The 24,075-nt window shown below is 41.1% G+C and overlaps 1 protein-coding gene across 3 annotated transcripts in view; it reads right to left on the reverse strand.

Moving 5' to 3' along the window:
* Window positions 1-360: 360 nt before the first annotated feature.
* LOC111972237 (F-box-like/WD repeat-containing protein TBL1XR1) overlaps window positions 361-24,075 on the reverse strand; it is a 44,245-nt gene continuing 20,530 nt past the window's right edge. For 2 of the 3 annotated variants that reach the window (XM_023999175.2, XM_023999174.2), the window contains 14 exons: window positions 9,678-9,780; window positions 9,275-9,420; window positions 8,659-8,878; window positions 8,362-8,536; window positions 7,182-7,323; window positions 6,842-6,905; window positions 6,653-6,750; window positions 6,421-6,481; window positions 6,092-6,213; window positions 5,887-5,961; window positions 5,423-5,550; window positions 4,968-5,133; window positions 4,459-4,560; window positions 361-4,314 (listed from right to left, as the gene is read on the reverse strand). In XM_023999175.2, coding sequence (XP_023854943.1) covers window positions 4,288-4,314; window positions 4,459-4,560; window positions 4,968-5,133; window positions 5,423-5,550; window positions 5,887-5,961; window positions 6,092-6,213; window positions 6,421-6,481; window positions 6,653-6,750; window positions 6,842-6,905; window positions 7,182-7,323; window positions 8,362-8,536; window positions 8,659-8,878; window positions 9,275-9,420; window positions 9,678-9,735 — 1,584 coding nt within the window. In that variant the 5' untranslated portion in view covers window positions 9,736-9,780 and the 3' untranslated portion in view covers window positions 361-4,287. The remainder of the gene's footprint in view (window positions 4,315-4,458; window positions 4,561-4,967; window positions 5,134-5,422; window positions 5,551-5,886; window positions 5,962-6,091; window positions 6,214-6,420; window positions 6,482-6,652; window positions 6,751-6,841; window positions 6,906-7,181; window positions 7,324-8,361; window positions 8,537-8,658; window positions 8,879-9,274; window positions 9,421-9,677; window positions 9,781-24,075) is intronic. The other variant, XM_023999176.2, reaches the window with a different exon arrangement.

Consider the following 24,075-nt stretch of genomic DNA (forward strand, 5'->3'; position numbering starts at 1 on the left):
ATTTAATTGTTTTCAAAAGGGCTTTATTGAATTAACAGTAGTCCTGCTGTTAGGGAGTCTTTACAACTATATATTTACAGCTCAATATATGCATTGTTTAACAGCATAACCAGAGCAGATAGAATTATTTTAGTCTATACATCAAATGTGCAGACTGGTGCATCACCAAAACTGAAAATAACTGGTATGATGCCACAGCATGTCTGGGATCTCACTATGGACAAGTTGCCTACGCCTTCTTTCCCTACTAAGAATGATTTCATATTTATGCATCTCACTAGCTTACACATTTGACTTTGGGTTTATAAAGAACATTTAGAATAAACAACCACGGGAAAATGCAATAAAAAATTATATATATTAATATCAAAATATATTTTATTCTGGACTTTTTTCAGATCTGGTTAAAATTACAACAGATCAATGCAATGCAAGGAGAATCTGCAAAAACAAAACTTAACTTGAGAAACCAAGGGTGGGGTGTGGGCACTCATGATGCAATGTGGAACCAAAAAAATCATTAAACTGGAACACACAGTACTTGAGTATCCCCAATAATCAAACATTTTACTCCTTTAGGCTACAAAGAAATATGAATTACAAAAGTTTTAAAAGAGTACAAAATGTCCAGGGGACATACACATCATAAAAATATGATTAGAATTCAGGTAGTGAAAATGAAGGGCAAAGCAGACACTAAGACAGCAGATTTATCATAAAAGAAAACCTCAAATACCTTTCCACTGTCATGGACTGTATAATAAATAGTGTCCAGATGGTGCAATCTACTTAGAGTAGACGGTTTATACAGATTTAAAAGGTCTACACTTTGTATAAAATGCTAATTTATGGGACAATTGCAGACCCTGATTAAACCTACTCGAAGACTAAAACATCCTCAATGTTTCCATTGAAAGTGCTTTATGAGACCAGGAGTAGGCTTCATATGGGCCCATGCATCCGGCCCTATGTCTAGCAATATCCTTAAAAAATAAACCGATAAGATATAAGGCTTAAACAAGGGTGACAAGGAATCCTGGCCATCGCAGTTGCTTCTGGATCCTCACAGTTCCATCAAAGCAAAACCTCACTCTGCAATCGTTAAAATTAGAATGGCTTGCTTTGTTTTAAAAACACTACATTTAACCGGATATCTAGAAATTGGTGAATATTCAGATTTGTCCCACTTCAAATGAAATTGTTAAAAATTCAATCCAAAATGACTTACAGTGCCTTGCAAAAGTATTCATCCCCCTTGGCATTTTTCTTATTTGTTGCAATACAACCTGTCATTTAAATAGATATTTATTTGGATTTCATGTAATGGACATACACAAATAGTCCAAATTGGTGAAGTGAAATGAAAAAAGATATATATATWAAAAAAAAACTGAAAAGTGGTGCGTGCATATGCATTCACCCTCTTTGCTATGAAGCCCATAAATAAGATCTGGTGCAACCAATTACCTTCAGAATTAGTGAAATAAAGTCCACCTGTGTGCAATCTAAGTGTCACATGATCTGTCACAATCTCAGTATATATACACATGTTCTGAAAGGCCAAAGAGTCTGCAACACCACTAAGCAAGCGGCACTATGAAGACCAAGGAACTCTTCAAACAGGTCAGGGACAAAGTTGTGGAGAAGTACAGATCAGGGTTGGGTTATAAAAAAATATCACAAACTTTGAACATCCCACAGAGCACCATTAAATCCAATATTAAAAACTGGAAAGAATATGGCACCACAACAAACCTTCCAAGAGAGGGCCGCCCACCAAAACTCACAGACCAGGCAAGGAGGGCATTAATCAGAGGCAACAAAGAGACCAAAGAAAACCCTGAAGGAGCTGCAAAGCTCCACAGCGGCGATTGAAGTATCTGTCCATAGGACCACTTTAAGCCGTACACTCCACAGAGCTAGGCTTTACAGAAGAGTGGCCATTGCTTAAAGAAAAAAAATTAAGTGTTCGCCAAAAGGCATGTGCGAGACTCCCCAAACATATGGAAGAAGGTACTCTAGTCAGATGAGACTAAAATTGAGCTTTTTGCCCATCAAGGAAAACGCTATGTCTGGCACAAACCCAACACCTCTCATCACCCCGGGAACATCATCCCCACAGTGAAGCATGGGATCATGCTGTGTTTTACCATCGGCAGAGACTGGGAAACTGGTCAGAATTGAAGGAATGATGGTGGGTGCCAAATACAGGGAAATTCTTGAGGGAAACCTGTTTCAGTCTTCAAAAGATTTGAGACTGGGACAGAGGTTCACCTTCCAGCAGGACAATGACCCTAAGCATACTGCTAAAGCAACACTCGAGTGGTTTAAGGGGAAACATTTAAATGTCTTGGAATGGCCTAGTCAAAGCCCAGACCTCAATCCAATTGAGAATATGTGGTATGACTTAAAGATTGCTGTACACCAGCGGAACCCATCCAACTTGAAGGAGCTGGAGCGGTTTTGCCTTGAAGAATAGGCAAAAATCCCCATGGCTAGATGTGCCAAGCTTATAGAGACATACCCCAAAATACTTGCAGCTGTAATTGCTGCAAAAGGTGGCACTACAAAGTATTGACTTTGGGGGGGGGGGGTTAATAGTTATGAACGCTCAAGTTTAGTTTTTTTGTCTTCTTGTTTGTTTTACAAGAAAAAATATTTTGCATCTTCAAAGTGGTAGGCATGTTGTGTAAATCAAATTATCCAAACCCCCCCAAAAAATATATTTTAATTCCAGGTTGTGAGGCAACAAAATAGGAAAAATGCCAAGGGGTGTGAATACTTTCGCAAGCCACTGTAACTGTCGATTGCTTACTGACCAGTAGGGGACTTCTCTGCTCACAATGATTTGAAAAGATACATTTACACGAATGTACAATTATACCACACAGTGTTGCATGACTGCTTCAAATTCAGTTCACTTTTTAACTACTTTAAAAAAAAATGCAGCACAAAAATAATGTATATGTGTATGTTACTCCACGTGATTTCTGATTCTTGGCCCAACACCCAGACTTGCTTTAAGATTAAATTTTTCCACTGAAAACAGCATTGCTTATTTGTGATCCAAATAACCACTGTCAATATCTAGTTTGGGAAATAATCTAGAGGAATAAAAAAAAACTTTGTCTTATAAAAATGTAAACCATTTTGAGTAAAACCCTAATGGAAGTTTTGTTGTGACACAAATATGATAAATCAGCAATATGAAATGTACTTGAAAATAATCAGTGAGAGAAACACATTATCAGCTAAGTAGTCATTAGAAGAATACAAAACTTAAAGCAAGTCTTCCCTTTTTGCTATATGTTGTAAAAGGGGCCTCCGTGTTTCCCCAGTGGTAACACTGTTGTGAAAGGTCCAGTGTACATCACAGTTCCAATCCTTCACACTAGAGGGGGGGGGGGAGAGTCATTAGGTACTGATTTGTCTGCTTCTCTTCTTTAACCGATCCAATACCTGATGTGTTTCCACATGATAGCTACAGCAGTACAGCTTTGTCCAGGAGGGAATCATGGAATGTTTCTCTAGCGAAATCGATGGTGCACAAACCAACCATAAACATGGTTTTAAAGCATCTAGATGTATAATGCCTCTTCTTTCATGTGCGCCCATGTTAATTTGTACTCATATTATGGTCAGGAGAAACAATGTATTCTTTAGAAAAAATAAATAAAAAAACTACTGCATTTAGATGTCAACAGTAAAAACTACAATTGAAAAAATGACATTTTTCTTCAAGTCCCGATATTGTTTTGAACCACAAAGCGTACACTACCAAATATGATTTTTTTCAAATAACAGTTTTGTGAGTGTGTATAAAAAGATGACTCCTCCACTTGTGACCCCAAAAAATATAAACTTAAACATTGAAATAATATAAATGATTTTGTTAAAAACCTAACTGCCGGCCGCAGGATTGGAAAGCCGATATGTCAGCACACAGAGACTGAACTACCAATAAAGTTAAAACATATTTTTTTGTCTTGATGAGCATGGTTTAAAGATCAAAAAGCAAAATAGCTTCCAAATGTTGGTACATATACAGATCTGCTTTTTTCTTTTCTTAATTTACATTTTTTTGTCTGTGTCCCTTTAATGTCTCTGGTTCTAACGACTTGCTGCACAGAGCGTGTCCTTGCTCCTGAATCTGCTGTGTCGGGGTGCTTGTTTCTGGTCTGTAGTGGCCAGCCATGGTTTAAGCGGGACTAGCAGTGCATGGGGCAGGGACAGTCATTTTGGCTATGTACACATTCATTGTCGGTCCATGGCTTCCAACAAGCAGTGTTATTTCCGCAGATCTAATACACAAACCTGAAAAACAAGAAATTGTAGTTTTAGTATATTATTATTTGAGATATACATCTCAGAGTGCTACATTTTTATTTTGGCGACAACACAATAGAAAACATTTTAAAAAACAAAGTATATGAAAATGCTCAAAACATTAGTACGCACAGATCCATCTGATGCACTTGCTCCCACTTTGTCACCTGCTGCATTCCAGCAAACTTCAAAGATCCCCCCTGTCCCCCTGTAACTATGGACTAAAGCGCCAGTCTGTGGAAAGGGAAGAGAAGACGTTAGATCAACAAKCACAACAATCACTACAGTTTTCAGCTGTGCTAACATAATTGCAAAAGTGTTTTCTAATGATCAATTAGCCTTTTAAATTATAAACTTCGATTAGCTAACACAACGTGCCATTGGAACACAGGAGTGATGGTTGCTGATAATGGGCCTCTGTACGCCTATGTAGATATTCCATTAAAAATCAGCCATAGCTTGCTTAGATTTAAATCCATTCGAAAGCCTAATTAAAGTCTCCAAAATAAGCACTACCACCGACCTAAGTAACAAAATAGCTAATAGGTAATATCACTAACAGTTCCCCGCTACATGCAAGCTGGACAGCGGGACAGTGTCAGGGGACGGATAGCCAGGGGATTGATGGTGTCAGACTGTACCTGCGTGTTCCAGATGTGAACACACTTGTCGAAGGAGCCGCTGGCCAGATGCCTGCCGTCTGGGCTGAAGGCCACACTGTAGACAGGCTCCTGGTGTTTGGTTAACGTGTGGATGCAGATGCCTCGGTCCACATCCCACAGCCGCACCGTCGAATCAAAGGACGCGCTGCAAGGAACACAGGAAAAACTGTCATCTATCTGCCTCCCCAGAAGCAAATACTTGGCTCATAGTCATAGCTCACTTCAAACAAAGCCCCAATACAGCAAGACACAAACTCTTGCAATTCAGAGTTTCTGTTCAGGGCACAAAGACTGTGACTGGCCCAGAAACAGTGTGGTCATCAGTCCATTACCCTCGAACAGGGCCACACCGCTGTTATGTCAGTAATGCTGCTCGCACATCCCAAAAAATGAATGCCGACACAGAGGGCGCAGCAGTGCTTCTGTTTCAGTACCTGGCAAGCATCAGATTGGCATTGGGGTTGTTGGTTCCAGGACCGGTGGGGCTCCATTTGATAGTGTAGATCTCTTTGCTGTGAGCTTGCAGATCATGAACGCACGTGTCCTGTTTCATACTCCAGATCTAGCATGGTAAAATGACAAAATAATGTTTTACATGTGATGATCATGCAAAAAAGCTGAATGTTCAGAAAGATAAGAATGTTTGGTTGGTTTTATACTTGGTTTATTTTTCAGGTCGACAATTTGTCGAGTGGTATTCATCACAATTGAAACTAAGAAAAATGATAGAGTGATATAAACAACACATAAATTATTTGAATTTCTGGTACATAATCCAGAGCACAACATTACACAGTGCACGTGTATTTATTTATATAATTTATTTAACAGGGACAGTAATCAAAAACTCTGACAATACAAGATGTAGCTAGACAGCTGGTTTTCATTCCTATCTTACCTTCAGCGTCATGTCATCTGAGCAAGAGGCTAGCAGGTTACCGGTTGGATCCCATTTGATTGCATTCACTTCATTCTGGAACGGAGGGGAACAGAGTTATCYGCGCAGACAGAGAAAGGGCAAAGTCTCTGACACATAGAACATGGCACTTCCATAATGTCTGCAGGAGCAGTGCTACACTGTGGGGTGATGGGGGCTGACTCACTGTGTGTCCTTGGAATGTCTTGATAGGCCTGTCTTGGCCAAGCTTACACACGTGGATGCACATGTCTGTACTGCAGGAGGCAAACGTGTTGTTGCTCTGCCAGTCCACATCCAGAGCAGGTGCTGTTGAGTCACAACAAGAGGAAGAGCGGAAGAAAACGCAATGAATAAACAACATAGAACTCTACGTCTTTTGTCTGTGCTTGACAGAAACTAGGAATGATTCGGCACAAAAATACCCTTACTGTTTATAGTCACGTAAGTATGTACTGATACATGTCTAATAAGGGTTAATTAAGAGGAAAGAAGCCAATGGATAATTCAGTGCACCTGAATGGAACGGGAACTGCTGCTTTGCTTCTCCTGTGTGAGCATCCCATATGATTGTAGTCTACAGGGAGAAACACACACACACATACACACAAAGAAAAACATTAAATTAGAACACGTCTAAGAATAACAAGGTTATTTTAGTCCTGACTACCAGAAGAGGTTAATGAGTCATGATAGTATTTCAAGTCTTGAGCTCATAACAAAAATAAAAGCCTGTTTGGGTTCTTACCTTATCTACTCCGGCACTAAGAATAAAGTTTCCTTTCTTGTTCCATTTTAATGCAAAAATGGGACCTTTGTGTTGACCCAGGGTACTTGCAAGGTTACCTAGGGTTCAAATCATTTATATTAGAGAGGCGAGTGTTTCGGAAACTGACAATATGGTGAGTTGAAAAAGCAGTAAAAAGTGGCAACTCACCATCCTTTGTCCATATCCTGGCAAATCCATCATATGAGCCGGTTGCTAGTAACGTACCCTCACTCTGTCAGGTGGAAAGAGATAAATTGTATAAATAAAAAGGTTTTAAAGCAAATACATATTGTTCAGCACATCAGCATAGGAACATAATCCTGCTCATTGAAACTTTCCCTTGCAAGGATAAATAACATACAGAGCAAAACAGTAGCAAGGTCAAAGCTTTGAAACATTAAAGCAGTTTCAAGTGACTCCTAACATTCAGAAAAGGAGAAGTGGAAATAAAGTTATGGAATTTGAGGGGTTGTGTTAAGTTATGAGTGAGTGTGGACCCTTGACTCACGTTCCAGTCTAATGATGTGACGTCTTTGTTGCTGGGGACGTCCTGACCTCCCTCGCGTATGCAGTGCCTCAGTACAAGCTGTGTGGAGCTGCTGGTGCTGTTCTCACTCAGGTTCCAGATCCGTGCCGTCGAGTCCCCAGACCTGCACCGTGGAGGGACAGTCAGCACAGTACAATGCAATACAGCAGCACAGAAAGCCCGAGCGAGCGAGAGCGAGAGCGCCTATTGCTCTTTATGGTTGTGAGGTCTGGGGTCTGCTCACCAATCAAGAATTCACAAAATGGGACAAACACCAAATAATGCATGCAGAGCAGAATTAGGCCGATACCCGCTAATTATCAAAATCCAGAAAATAGCCGTTAAATTCTACAACCACCTAAAAGGAAGCGGTTCCCAAACCTTCCATAACAAAGCCATCACCTACAGAGAGATGAACCTGGAGAAGAGTCCCCTAAGCTAGCTGGTCCTGGGGCTCTGTTCACAAACACAAACAGACCCCCAGGACAGCAACACAATTAGAACGAACTAAATAATGAGAAAACAAAATGACAATTACTTGACACATTGGAAATAAAATAAAAATTTAAACAGAGCAAACTAGAATGCTATTTGGCCCTAAACAGAGTACACAGTGGCGGAATACCAGACCAATGTGACTGACCAAAAAATTAAGGAAATATTTGACTATGTACAGACTCAGTGAGCATAGCCTTGCTATTGAGAAAGGCTGCCAAAAGCAGACCTGGCTTTCAAGAAAAGACAGGCTAATGTGCACACTGACCACAAAATGAGGTGTAAACTGAGCTGCACCTCCTAACCTCCTGCCAAATGTATGACAATAGAGACACATATTTCCCTCAAATTACACAGACCCACAAAGAATTCTAAAACAAATCCAGTTTTGATAAACTCCCATATCTATTGGGTGAAATACCAGTGCGCAATCACAGCAGCAATATTTGTGCCCCGTTGSCACAAGAAAAGGGCAACCAGTGAATAACAAACACCATTGTAAATACAACCTATATTTATGTTGATTTAATTTTAACTATTTGCACATCATTACAACAATATATATATTTAATATATATATATATGTGCTTTGGCAATGTAACATCTGTTTCCCATGCCAATAAAGCCCCTTAAATTGAAATTGAGAGAGTGAGAGACAGACACTGACCCGGAGGCAAGCAGGTCGGAGACAGGGTTCCAGGCGCAGATGAACACCTCTGACTCGTGACCTCGGAGCACCATGGCTTTGTTCTGGGGAATCTCCACATCCCCATCCACCTCCATCATGTCGACATGGTTGTCTGTATGGCACACAGAGAGCACCTCATCAGCATGTGCAAGATCTGAATAACAAAACATCCAGCATTGGCATTGACTCAACAATGTTACAAATATTTGTTTCCCTCCTTTCTCTTTGTGTTATAGTTAATAAACACTAAAGCCAGGGCCGAGGACTCAGACTCACTAGCTAAGGTGTGAGCTCCGTTCTCCTCGCCGTTGGCCGTGTTCTCTCCGTTCTTGGCATTGGCCGTCAAGTTGGTGGTGGTGGCCGGGGGGGCTTGGGCCGCCTGCTGCTGGGCCAGCTTGTCTCGGTAGGCCTGCTGCCGTGTCTGCACCACATCCGGCATTACCGCGTCGATGAGCGACAGGGACTCGATCGGCCGTCCGTCGAACAGCGTGCCGTCCTGGGGACACCAGACAAGCTGGTTATACTCAAATGCAAACTGCTAAATAACTACTGTAGCTATAAGCAATGGTAGGCTAAAATCATCAGTTATAACTCAAATTAAAGAATAATAAATACACTCTCAAAAATAATCACTAGAGAACCATCTATTATATAATATAATAATGCAATGCATTATAAAGCTACATTGGTTAATAACTGCATAATAACTGAAGAGCAGAAACCTAGCACCGCATACATATTCTTTCTGATTTGTGATCAAACCATTGCTGATTTCTGCATTTGATCACACTATACTAGGCTTGCGGTAATAAAGTCCACAGATTCCCTGATAGTCGGCTGAGATGAGATGCTGTGATAATGAGTTGTGTGAATGAGGAGGAGATGAGATCACCTCATTAATGCTGACTTCGGCCTCCACGTACTGCAGGCCCTTCTGTATGATGGAGATGAGGGCAGCAGGGGGCACCAGGGCTCCATTGATGTTGGACTGGCTGATGTGGCTCTCTATGCCAAACGTGAAGGCTGAGTGGGAAAATCCTGTCGGGGGCGAGCATGAGCAGCATGTCAGTAGGCAGCACATTATACTGAGCAGATCCCTCCCTTTGGTGACTCTGGAAATAGCACATTTCAAATAGCTCTGTGGTTGTTATTGTAGTGCACATTTTCTAGGCACCCTTTAATAGCACTAGAACATTACATGAGTAGGAGAATATACAGAACATTGTTTCAACAGCTGTCTGTTACCAGTGTTTACAGAATGTGAATGGACATGTGGTTTGAGCGTTGGAGCCTACCTGACTCCTGTAGGTATCTGTACACAAGAAAGTTGACCTCATCACTGCTTATGCTCATCTTTACACCTGGTTACACCATGAGGTCAGCAAACAGGACATAGGCCTGCAAGGAAAGGGAGGAGGTAAGATAGTTSTTTTATCAGAACCCAGCACAGAACATTTTTTACATTAGACAAATCACACAACAAAGTGCTGCTAAGTAAAAACTGAAGCCAGGGCTAGAGTGGAGACTTCCTCCCAGGAGATGCACTAACACATTTTGTCTGTGTGCAAAAACCATTCCACCCTGCTGCACACACAAGTTCGCACCAGGGCAGGGCAGGGCAGCAGGCACGGTTCTCAGTCAGGGGTCAGGGTGTGCACAGAAACCTGCTGCTGGGGGCTAACTGTGGACAGGAGCAGCAGCACTGCTAGTGTGTCTCTCCAGTATGGCTAATAACAAGGTGCAGTGCCCATTCTCGCCATCCCACTGCAGTGGTGCTGTTGCGTTAAACAGAATCTCAGCCGTTCTACTACAGACTGAATGTGTGTAATTGGGAATAGGAAGGGGATTCTCTTTCCAGAGCGGAGCTGAGCTGTTGCTCTGGGCTGTGCTGTGCTCCATCAATTACAGCAGCAGTGTTTTCCGTAAGTGCATGGAGTAGCCAGCCAGATAGAAATAATTGCCAGCCAGGGAGTTCTGGGCTGGGGGGCACCGGGAGGGCATGCCCCCGAGAAAATAAATTGCAGAACGAGCTCTATTTTGGTGGCTACTGGTACATTCTAATACCACTAGAAATCAGCCAAATCGCCCTCTATTGGCGAAAGTGCACAGTCAAAGAGGAGAATAATTATACCGTCAAGGAAAATTATTATAATTTTTTTTTTTAGGCATACAAAGACATAAGAAATGTGACAGTGTTTAAATGATAACACAGRGTAGGAAATTAAGAAAATTATTAAAATGCTGGAAGTGAATGCTGGAATTAAACAATTAACTATGAAAATGAGCAAAAGCTGTGTGCATTAAGGAAAGACACGCCTGGCTCAAATATAAGCCAGTCTGTAATACGGGCCTGTTGTGTTCAGTGATTTAAGCAAATAAACACCCAGGCTATTAATTGAAGTTTTACGGTAGTAAACTAGTCAAGAAACTAGACTAGTTTTTCTTAAACTAGTCTTTCAATTTAGTTTGTGACAAAAACCTTAGAAAAAAGGTTGTGTTCTGTCAAGTAAACATGGATTCCCTGTTGAGAAACAATATAGAACTGCAGGAAAATGGTTTTAAAAATGCAAAAATGTTCAGGAGGTGAACCCTCAGACCCCCGCCAGATTGTATAAAAGTGGGGGTGCACAAAGTCTGGTGCCCATAGATGGTCCTACAGGTAGGGCTGGGCGATATGGCCAAAATATCACAATGGTATTTTTCAKATTTTTGACAGAATGACGGTATTTTATGTTTTTTATTAAGAAAAGTTCTACATTTGCTTTATGAGTAGTGCGTGACCCTAGGGTGGCAACACATATTCTAAATTATTTCAATGGGTCTTTTGCCATTCGGATTGTTTTATACTGTTAAATTCAACTTTAACCTAAAATAATTTCCTGCATTTCCATCAATTTCTGCTTTTCCTGCACTCATTTGAGATCATTTCCACACTGCCACAATATGGGCAAAAATACTAGGCCTTATTTTAACCAAATGTTGCAATTGCGATTTAGATCAAAACACTTTGGTGAACTTGTGGAATCATGAAAATAGAATGTTTATTATAATTCTATAGTTAGAATATAAATAATAGTGGGCACTTTGAATACAGTGTTTGACATAACAACGAATGAAAATGCCATGAACGAGTTATTGTGACAGGGTAGGAACAAAAGTGATGTTCAGTGTTTCCTCGGGGACCCTATAAGCTTTGGCTACATTAAATCTTTATTCATATAGCCAACATATTCATGCTTCGTCTATTCCTCTTTGATTTAGAAGATACTGTTGCACAAACAACATGCTGATTTAAGCCTCCACTAGTACTGGTATCAGGCTGTATTAGCTAGCTACGTTTGCTCTGAATCAGTACATTTATTAGCTAGTTAGCTAGCCAGCTAACTCGCGATTAACATTAGTGGCTAACACGATTTAGCTTAACTTGTTAAGAAAATACAAACTAGCTGTTTGCAGATGTAAGAAACACAAACACAAGCACAATTATAGAACGCTTGTGGATTTATATTAAGATCAAAGTGGAAACAACATTGTTGTCATCAACATTGTTGCATGTGCTCCATTGACCATGCAGACTGAACGAAAGTGTCTTGTGGTCAAGCAACAACAAATACACTCCATGAGTGACAATGGGTGGGACTAGGTCTGTGTGTTAAGCGGCATGGAGAGTGGCGAGGGATGAATCAAGTAGCGGAATGAACTATAAAAATGGACGTTACACACGCAGTATCACATTTAGCAACCCAAACATTCAAATACCGTTATAGAAGGTAAAGTAAAAACCCAAACTAGTCCGTGCAAAAATCACATCAAACTTTATTTGTCACATGCGCCGAATACAAGTGTAGACTTTACCGTGAAATGCTTACTTACAAGCCCTTAACCAACAGTGCAGTTCAAGAATAAGAAAATATTTACCAAGTAGGCTAAAATAAAAAGTCAAAATAAAAAGTAACACAATAAAAATAACAATAACGAGGCTATATACAGGGGGCACCGGTACCGAGTCAGTGTGCAGGAGTACAGGCTAGTTAAGGTAATCTGTACATGTAGGTGGGGGCGAAGTGACTATGCATAGGTAACAAACAAACAGCGAGTAGCAGCAGTGTACAAGATGGGGGGTGGGGGGGTCAATGTAAAAAGTCCGGTGGCGATTTTTATGAATTGTTCAGCATTCTAATGGCTTGGGGGTAGAAGCTGTTGAGGAGACTTTTGGTCCCGGTACCGCTTGCCGTGCGGTAGCAGAGGAAACAGTCTATAACTTGGATGACTGGAGTCTAACAATTTAATGGGCTTTCCTTTGACACCATCTATTATATAGGTTCTGCACACAGAAGATGGCTGACGTTTTACATTCTCCCAACCAATTGTGCAATTTTGTAATTCTTTTTAGCATTTTGTGTAACTTATTTTTTTACTTATTGTGTACATAATGTTGCTGATACCGTCTCTTACGACCGAAAATAACTTCTGGACATCAGAAAAGCGATTYCTGACCGCGGACTGGGAAAAACTTTTTCCTTTAACGAGTCCGACGAGAAGGATATCCTGCTTTCACTGGAACAGGCCCAGATCCACGCCTTTTGCGTGAAGAAAAGACGCCGGAAAGGGGGATGCAGATCGGGGATCCTTCTGAGAAGCCGGAGGCGAGCGAGTAAACTTCCAATGCCTTCCATTCTCCTTCCTAACAGACAATCGTTAGAAAATAACATTGATGACCTACTATTAAGATTATCCTACCAACGGGACATTAAAAACTGTAACATCTTATGTTTCACCGAGACATGGCTGAACGAAGAAATGGACAATATAGAGCTGCCGGGATTTTCCATGCACCTGCAGAACAGAGACGCTACCTCTGGTAAGACGAGGGGTGGAAGTGTGTGTCTTTTTGTCAATAACAGCTAGTGCGCAATGTCTAATATTAAAGAAGTCTCGAGGTATTGCTCGCCTGGGGTGGAGAACCTTATGATAAGCTGTTGACCACACTATCTACAAAGAGAGTTCTCATCTGTATTATTCGTAACCGTCTATTTACCACCACAAAGCAAAGCTGGCACTAAGACCGCTCTCAACCAACTCTATAAGGCCATAAGCAAAGAAGAAAATGCTCACCCAGAAGTGGTGCTCCTAGTGGCCGGGGACTTTAATGCAGCCAAACTTAAATCAATTTTACAAAATTTTTACCAGTATGTCACATGTGCAACCAGGGGGGAAAAATCCTAGATCACCTGACGCAGATGCTACGCGACAGGACTGTTTTGCACAGACTGGAATATGTTCCGTGATTTATCCAATGGCATTGGGGAATACACCACTTCAGTCATCGGCTTCATCAATAAATGTATCGATGACGTCATCCCTACAGTGACTGTATGTACATATCCCAACCGGAAGCCATGGATTACAGGCAACATCCGCATCGAGCTAAAGGCTAGAGCTGCCGCTTTCAAGGAGCGAGACTCTAACCCGGACGCTTAACCTCTCTGGGATATGTGGGACGGTCCCAACTGGCCAACATCCAGTGAAAATGCAGAGCACCAAATTCAAATATATTACTATAAAAATMTAACTTTCATGAAATCACACATTCAATATACCAAATTAAAGCTACACTTGTTGTGAATCCAGCCAACGTGTCAGATTTCAAAAATGCTTTACGGCGAAAGCAAACAATGCTATTATCTGAGGATAGCACCCAAGCAAACAATCACAGACCATAATATTTCAACCCTCCAGGCGCGTCACAAAACGCAGAAATAACGATATAATTCATGCCTTACCTTTGACGAGCTTCTTCTGTTTGCACTCCAATATGTCCCATAAACATCACAAATGGTCCTTTTGTTCGATTAATTTCGTCGATATATATCCAAAATGTCCATTTATTTGGCGCGTTTGATCCAGAAAAACACTGGTTCCAAACTTGCTCAACATGACTACAAAAGTTACCTGTAAGCTTTGTCCAAATATTTGAAACGACTTTTGTAATACAACTTTAGGTATTTTTTAACGTAAATAATCGATAAAATTGAAGACGGGATGATTTGTGTTCAATACCGGAGGAAAACAATGTGTAGCATGCTTTCAGGTCACGCGCCTCTAACAAACAGTACACTTCACTCGAGCCTCATTCTGAACATGGCTACTTCTTCATTTCTCAAAGGAAAAACCTCAACCAATTTCTAAAGACTGTTGACATCCAGTGGAAGCGATAGGAACTGCAAGAAGATCCCTTAGAAATCTGGATTCCGAATGAAAAACCATTGAAAATAGAGTGACCTCAAAAAGAAAATATCTGAATGGTTTGTCCTCGGGGTTTCGCCTGCCAAATAAGTTCTGTTATAGTCAGACATGATTCAAACAGTTTTAGAAACTTCAGAGTGTTTTCTATCCAAATCTACTAATAATATGTATATATTAGCAACTGGGCCTGGGTAGCAGGCAGTTTACTCTGGGCACGCTTTTCATCCAAACGTGAAAATGCTTCCCCCTATACCAAAGAAGTTAAAAGAAATCCCGCTATGCCCTCAGACAAACCATTAAACAAGCAAAGCGCCAAAACAGGATTAAGATTCGATGCGAGCTGCCCAATGACGCGAGCCTACCAGACGAGCTAAATGCCTTTTCTGCTCGCTTTAGAGGCAAGTAACACTGAAGCATGCACGAGAGCACCAGCTGTTCTGGATGACTGTGTGATAACACTCTCGGTAGCCGAAATGAACAAAACCTTTAAACAGGTCAAGATTCACAAAGCCGCTGTGCCAGACGGATTACCAGGACGTGTACTCAAAGCATGCGCGGACCAACTGTCAAGTGTCTTCACTGACATTTTCAACATCTCCCTGACCGAGTCTGTAATACCTACATGTTTCAAGCAGACCACCATAGCTCCTGTGCCCAAGGAAGCGAAGGTAACCTTCCTAAATGATTACCGCCCCATGGCACTCACGTCAGTAGCAATGAAGTGCTTTGAAAGGCTGGTCATGGCTCACATCAACAGCATCCTCCCGGACACCCTAGACCCACTCCAATTCGCATACCGCCCCAACAGATCCACAGATGACGCAATCTCAATTGCACTCCACACTGCCTTTCTCACCTGGACAAAAGGAACACCTATGTGAGAATGCTGTTCATCGACTACAGCTCAGCGTTCAACACCATAGTGCCCAGGAAGCTCATCACTAAGCTAAGGACTCTGGGACTAAACACCGGTATATAGTAAAATACGGTATACCGCACAGCCATACCCACAGGTATGATTGAAGAATGAAGCGGGTGTTAATCATGGTATTTGCTATAAAGAAAGCAGCAGTTCACTACTCCATTGTCAACAATTTAATTAAATTAGTAGGCCTATAATCAATATTTAATAATCCCATATAAGTAACACGACCTTAGGTTTAATAACCTTCAATCCTTTTTCTTTTATCATATTTTTTAACAGAATGTGTCTCTCGCTCCACTACCTATTATTCCTGCAGTAAAAAATTCAACATCTTTATTGAATGTTTTCATAATTTATCTGCAGATAATTGGCAAAAAGCAGTAGTTGCCTACCAGTATGCAAATTAGGGAGCCAAATGAACAGCTCTCTCACCGATTCGATTCCGTTCACCTAAAAGTTATTTTTTTAAAGAACAGTTTGTTCACGAACAACCTATCACTAGGCTACTCTGACGAGTCACTAGCGGTTACTGGCAAGTCTCGACATGGGCTTCGAATCCTATGAAAACAAGATCGTCGGTTTACTTGGCCCAATGCGATACCATGGYCATAACTACGTTGTATGATTTATGAATAGCAAAGGAATATAGGATATTTACTTTATTCAGTCAGTTCGATGCCTTTTATATATTAGCCAACACTTGCTGTTTGGTCGTCAATCAAAGCACAATAAATAACCAATGCGCCCTGAATCCGTGGCTGGCTATAGTAGGCCTATGAAACACACAAAAGAAAATACATTAATGTGCCACAAAACAATAATTAAGTGGATATAAACTCATCGTTACCACTTACATTACATGGGACGTGTAAATTAACTCACAGGAAACGATGACCCATCATGCTCTCCCTCCTCAGTGAAAATACATTTTATTGCAGCCAACCAGAGAGCACAAAAATAAACAGACACCAGACTGACAAACTAGCAGTGTGTCCCCGTCATCACTCGCTTTGTGACTGACAGGCGCCTGTCCTATCAATAGAAGATGCATGTAGTTCATTCTAGCAYGAGAAGGCTATATTAACTTTTCTGACTAGCGAATTTATACTTTTAAATGAAAAGAAGCCTAGGTTGAATTAATGAAGTGGAAAAAGTAGCCGGCTGACAATGAGTCCTATTTTGCCGACGACACTGCAGCAGTGGTGTTTATCTCAGCCAAGTCTGAATCGGAGCAGAAGAGGTCTAGTCAGGGACCTTGTAGAATCAAGGAAGTGACAACCAAGCAAGCATGACCACAGCATGGACAGTCTGTCTGCTACTCTCAACTGGGTTCATTCATTCAACAGAAAGATATAGAATAGGAGCACAAACATCCCTCTCTCTGGAAAAACTACTGCAGGACCGGTGCTACTGGTGTTTCACAGAAGTATTTTATATACACACCTGAAATAACGAATCAATGCTTAGCCAAAATGCATTTCTAGATCGAGCACAAAACACAAACCTTAAGGTTCCATGTGATTATAATATGGGCCCCTTTCTGTAACTAGGCTATGTTATGTGCTGAGCAATCCCAATTAAGGAGCAATCTCTGCCAGCCAGACATGCAGAATTGTACATTCACCCAAAGATACATCAGATCTGAAGAGGCATATTGCCGTTAGATTACTGGAGCACATTCTCATTTCCATGTCAAAACATTGCATAACCATAACAGAACTCTACAGGGGAGGTGCAATCTTAGTAGTCCCAGCTACTGAAGATAGTATTATTGAAGTTTTACTACCTTGTCGACCATCATTAATTCTCTTCAGAGAAGTGTAGGCCTATTGGACAGATGCACATAATAATTGACAAAAACTGTCATAGGATGTGGTTTGTTTGCAATTTTGTCAGCTGCTTTTATACTTGAACAGAGACGTAGTTCATTCCCTTTTCATCGCCATATCTAAGTGATGAGGTTTTGGTCTATTTTGAGAGAGCGAGAGCGCACCGCTGTAGAGATGGAGCACTTCACATCTTTGCTCTCAGGAGTCACATTGTTTACAACTCACACACACAACCCAAAGTGATTGTAATAGGCATTTCATATGGTAGGTGTCCGTGGTCTTTTATAATTTTAACCATTGATATGAATATTGCTCAACACTGTTTCACAGCCTCTCTTCCTGCATGATGTTCGATTATGCCACCTTTACAGCCATTGGTCTAGAATAGAACACAACATACACATTGCCTATGGAGCCGAGCTGACTCACTTTGTAGACACAACTAGGCCTTTTGTTCTAGCCAAGGTAGAACAAAACACAAAAAWGTTTTTTTTCACATCCATAATATCTCCCATATAAGAAATGGATAGTTGTTGAAAAATATTTTACTGCAAAAGTTGTTAAATTGATATATATTGTGGCAAACACCCTAAACTACAAAAGTGAAACAATACCTGGCTGGAGGGTGGATGGGCCTCATAAACTCATGTAACACAATATTGCAAGCTCTAATATTGCTACAATTTGGAATACAAGTAGTCAGCTGTCTGCCCTACATACACAGACAAACAGCCTTAGGATAMCGTAATGCATCTTGGGAATATAGACCTGTAAACACACAGATACAATAGGCAGAAATGTCAACTATGAATTTTTATGATGAATGTATGCTTTAATTTTAGATAAATGATTAATAGAGAACTTTCCAAGTCAAATTTGCTCTCATTCAGTGCTGTATTGTCCTGCCTGACAAAAAGACATACAGTTACACATGTTTTTTGACCTTGTGGCTAGTGTAATCTGCTCTATGGAAAACAAATGAGCTCCGACATTGGAATTAGATTTTTTTGAGTCCCAGGTTCCTTGAAGGATTTTGTTTCTTTAGCCCCTACTCTTGGAATTAAGTCAGAGGTCACCACAGAGCCATCATGGACTTTGCCTCAAATCCAATATGGTGTTGAAAATCAAATATGGCTGCCATAATTCCATTTGATGTTTAGATCACATGTAAATATGCATTTTGTAGATTGGCATTTTTTCAGAATTGTGTACAACACTCATACCCTTAAAGAATGTTTTAGTGTAAATACATTTAAATCTGAATCCAACATGGCCAACATGATTTCACTCAAACACTTTTGCCTGCATATAAGTTGCCATTGTTTATTATGTATTGAATGTGCTATTATGTTTTCAAAAGTGCTTCATAAGACTCTAGGTATATCTAGAAAGATGAGTGGCACTGCCATGCCTATTGCGTTTGAATACTTGAAGAAAAATAGCTTTACAATGAGTGTTCGCTTTTCATGTTTAAATCTCATTCACACACTTACAGCATATCAACAATGGGCAATTCCGCAAAATATAATAACAAGCCTTTCGACACAAGCACACATTACACTGGCATAACGCAGTTTCTCTGGTCCAGGTTGCGGGCCCGACTATTTTCCATACTGAGTATTGCCAACCCAGACAGTCTTTCCTAAGACCTACACTACATATACAAAAGTATTTGGACACCCTTCAAATTAGTGGATTCAGTTACTTCAGACACACCTGTTGCGGACAGGTGTAAAAAATAAATTAAAAATGAATAAATATAATTTTAAAAAATCGAGCACACAGCAATGCAATTTCCATAGACAAACATTGGCTGTAGAATGACCTTACTGAAGAGCTCTGTGACTTTCGTGGCACCGTCATAAGATGCCACCTTTCCAACAAGTCAGTTCATAAAATGTCTGCCCTGCTAGAGCTGCCCAGGTCAACTGTAAGTGCTGTTATTGTGAAGTGGAAACGTCTAGGAGCAACAACTGCTCAGCCGCGAAGTGGTAGGCCACACAAGCTCAAAGAACGGGACTTCCGAGTGCTTAAGCGCATAAAKATTGTCTGTCAGCGGTTGCAACACTCATTACCGAAAAACTGCCCCTGGAAGCAACGTCAGCACAAGAACTGTTCATCGGGAGCTTCTTGAAATGGCTTTCCATGGCCGAGCAGTCGCACACAAGCCTAAGKTCACCATGCGCAATGCCAAGCGTCGTCTGGAGTGGTGTAAAGTTCCCACCATTGGACTCAATGGAGCAGTGGAAACMCATTCTCTGGAGTGATGAATCATGCTTCAACATCAGGCAATCCGACGGAAGAATCTGGGTTTGGCGGATGCCAGGAGAGCACTACCTGCCCCAATGCATAGTGCCAACTATAAAGTTTTATGGAGGAGGAATAATGGTCTGGGGCTGTTTTTCATGGTTCGGGCTAGGCACCTTAGTTCCAGTGAAGGGAAATGTTAATGCTGCAGCATACAATGACATTCTAGACGATGTTGTGCTTCCAACTTTGTGGCAAAAGTTTGGGGAAGGCCCTTTCCTATTTCAGCATGACAATGCCCCTGTGTACAAAGCGAGGTCCATACAGAATTGGTTTGTTGAGATCGGTGTGGAAGAACTTGACTGGCCTGCACAAAGCCCTGACCTCAACCCCATCTTACACATTTGGGATGAATTGGAACACCAACTGCGAGCCAGGCCTAATCGCCCAACATCAGTGCCCAACCTCACTAATGCCCGTGGCTGAATGAAAGCAAGTCCCCGCAGCAATGTTCCAAAATCTAGTGGAAGGCTGTTATAGCAGCAAAGGGGAGACTCCACATTAATGCCCATGATTTTGGAATGAGATGTTCGACGGGCAGGTGTCCACATACTTTTGGTCATGTAGCGTACCAGCGATAAGGYACTGTTGATAATGCAATCACACAACTCAAATGCCAGTTCACCAGTATGAAAGAAATCGCAAACAGCTTTTTTTTTGTCAAGTACTGTTGTCTGCTAAAGATGATAATCTGTTTATATCTGCCAATTTATTGGCTGTCCAGTACCCAGATGACCTGTCCCCAGAGCTTCCTATACAGTTAATCTCTTTCCGTAACGTGTTAAGGCCGGCAATTAGAATGAGAGGCTCAATTAAAGATGRTGCAGAACTCATGTATTTGAAACAACTCCCTTCTGCCCAGTTTCCCTGATGTTGCTACGGCAATCAAGCTGTTTTTACCATCCCTGTAACTGTCGCTTCTGCCAAGACATAGTTTCTTAACTAAAACTCAAAGAACTACATAAGAAGCATTAGGCTCTCGGTCTGATATGAGCTTTTGAACACCTGAGTAAACTCTACTCATTGCACTGGCACTGCCGTAGCCTTGACAATGGCATTTATTCACTGATATCCCCTCGTACTTTCAATCAGTTTCTTTTTTCTTTTTCAGTCACATTTCTGAAGCCCAAGAAACAAACACTTAGCTTCCTAGAACATATGGAAAATAAAAAGGTTTATGAATGGCTTATTGGAGGATTAATGTCAAAATGATTTATAAAAATGAATACAAATTGACATCGATGACAGGCGCATGGACCCCCAGAGCTCGTGGGCACACCCGACTTGCGGGGGCTGCGGGAATGTCCGGTACGCCAGTGACATAGTAGCATAACCAAGTTACAGGAAAGCAATCTGTCAGCTCTAACCACTTCCCTATTTTTCCCACTGAAACAAAGTGTGCAAGGTTGATTCAAAGTCTTTGAGGTGACCAGGACATGAGTGTGTCCTAACAGGGTGGGGAGAGAAAGTAGCCAGTGGTGGATGTAGTTATGGAGCCTGACCAGATTGTACAGCTTAACGGTTATCCTGTATGACTGGCGGGGTATTGGAGCTGTGTGTTGATCCATTTCCAATTCTACAACAGTTGGGTTTGGTATTTATTAAGGTGCAGGCACTCAGGAGATACAGCTTGCATGCCAGCAAGACCCATTGACTCATTTGAATGTTATCTTAACCTGAATGATGCTGGGGATACTTCAGTAGTGTATTGGTTAGGCCTAGTTGTCTGGTTGTGAAGAAGAGTGTGAAAAGGCTGTCATAAACACCCCTGCCCTTAGATCTTTCCAARGCCTAATTGACCTGTGGGTAGAGTTTATGTTGAATGTGGCAAAAATCCTGCAGGTCACATCCTATATATTCCTTCACATTACTTTGGAAGTCAGCTAGGATGATTATTTGGCTGATATTAACTGTGGGGGGGTTGGCTGTGATTATGGTCTGGTGCAGGCCCAGCTGGAGATGAGGAGAGTGACAGAACCGGTGAGGGCAACCTCAGGTCAACTAGAGGTTACTTACGAGTGTAGGTCATAGACGACTAAGAAGCATTACGAGGGACGTAGCACTGCGCCACACACATATATATTTGAAGATGATCCCTGGGCTTTGATGGACAGTAAATGGGTTGCAGAGGAGGTGGAGTTGGTCAAGCATGGTGCACAAAGGCCATTATCAAACAGTCAATCCCCAGCCACCATACACAATGACATACAGCATCTTTGTTGTTTAAGTTTGACCATCCTCAGGGTGCTTTTGTCTGCCATAGATGTGTTTGTGCCCACCCTTTTCCCTAAGGGCAGATTGGATTACAATAGTCACAACATAAACATTTTAACTATGTATTTTGGGCAGGCTGGACCATACAGCACTGAATTTGTCTTGGAAAGTTGTKTATTTATCAGCTACCAGAAACATTAAAATGTATCATAAATATTCATAGTTGATATTCCCACCTATTGTAGCTCTGTGTTTACAGGTCTATATTTCCAAGTTGCATTGAGATATCCCAATGCTGTTAGTTTGTGTATGTAGGTGCAGACATCTGACTACTTGTACTCCACATTTTTGCAATATCAGAGCTTGCAATATTGGGTTACATGAGCTTATGTGGCCCATCCCCCCACCAGCCAGGCATATTCTGCACATTTGGAGTTTAGGGGGGGTGTCACAATATTAATTTACCGTAAAACTTTAATAGCCTGGGCGTTTATTTGTTAAATCACAACAGGCGCTTATTAGAGAAAGGCTTCTATTTGAGCCAGGTGTCTATTTCCTTAATGCACACAGCTTTTGCTAATTTGCATAGTTATTTGTTTAACTCATGCATTCACTTCCAGCATTTTAATACATTTCATTTCCTCCACTGTGTTATCATTAACACACTGTGTCATGTTTCTTTGTCTAAGTATCCCTCTATTTCAGAATTGTTTTACTTTTCCTTGACTGAATAACTATTCTTCTCTGACTGTGCATTTTCGGCAGCTCTTACTTTTGCCACTAGAGGGCGATCAGACGATTTCTGGGGGTCTGTACTCCTTAAGTTGTTGACTGTTTTTTGCTTGCCAGTTAGCTAGCAGTTCTCAACTGTTAGAAACTGCTATAAAATCGGATGATTTTCAAGTCATTACTGAATTATTTAACGCAACAAATCAATCAAACCTTGTAAACAATTAATGGCAACATCGTAAACAATTCATTTAGACCCTGTGTTTATTTGAAACAGGTGTTTATTTGCTGAAATTTGTGCCGTTGCCCTGCTATTAAAAGGGACAGGCGGCTATTTGAGACTGTGTTTAATTAAAGTTTTATGGTAACCACTTTTGCAGTAAAATATTTTTACACAACCATCCATTTCAGAAATGGGAGACATAAGAGATGTGAAAAAACATGTTTGTTTTTTGTTCTACCTCGGATAGGGGTATCTCAAAAAATGAAAGACCTTTTTGAGGGTTGGCCACTAGCCTATATTGTTTCCCCCACTGAGACAGACAGGCTTATCTCAGAATGCTTTACAAGGAGCTAAAAAGTACACATACAGCCACAAAGACAGACGCAGACACCCACAGACACACACAAACATGCACTTGGCTGGGAAAACAGATTAACTCTCGTCCTCTTGAGATGGCTGATAAGTCATGTCAAAGACTTGTTTGGCAACATTACTAAGGCAAGGGCTTTTCAGGAACCTCCCTAATTAACCATGAACTTCTCTCTGAAGTGAGCCATTCAGTCCTATTCACACCAGCAGGGCTCTAAATTAAAATGTTCCATTGGGAGCACTGGTGATCCCAACTTAAAGTTTTTCAATTGATTTGGGATACAGACTTTATTGGGCGTGTATGAATTCTAGCTACTCTTACAACACCCAGCTCTTGCATACGTGTGCCTCAAAAGATCTGCCTCTTTCCTTTCTCTCAAGGCAATACAAGTTTTGCAACAAAGACAGTAAGAGCATTTAGGGCTGATCGGTATACCGTATTTTACTTTATACCGGTATTGATGCGCAGTCCTGTTTGGGTTTTTACTTTACCTTCTATAATGGTATTTCAATGTTTGGTTTGTTAAATGTAATACGCCAGTCCGCAGTGTGTAACGTCCGCTACTTGAGTCGTTGCTATCCCTCTCTCACCAAGTCCTGCCCCTCGTCACTCAAGGAGAGCAGTTGTTGTTGCTCGACCACGAGATCACTTGCCGTTCACTCTTCAGTCTGCAAGGTCAATACAGCAGATGCAACAAGATGTTGATGACAATGCTGCTTTCCAATTTGCTTCTTAATATAAATCCACAAGTATTCTATAAATTACACCATTTGTTTAGTTTTTCTTTTCCAACAAGTTGTGGCTAAAATAAATCATGTTAGCCGCTAATGCTAATCGCTAGCTAGCTAGC

Source organism: Salvelinus sp. IW2-2015, linkage group LG13, assembly GCF_002910315.2.
Source record: "Salvelinus sp. IW2-2015 linkage group LG13, ASM291031v2, whole genome shotgun sequence".
NCBI classification, from domain to species: Eukaryota; Metazoa; Chordata; class Actinopteri; order Salmoniformes; family Salmonidae; genus Salvelinus; species Salvelinus sp. IW2-2015.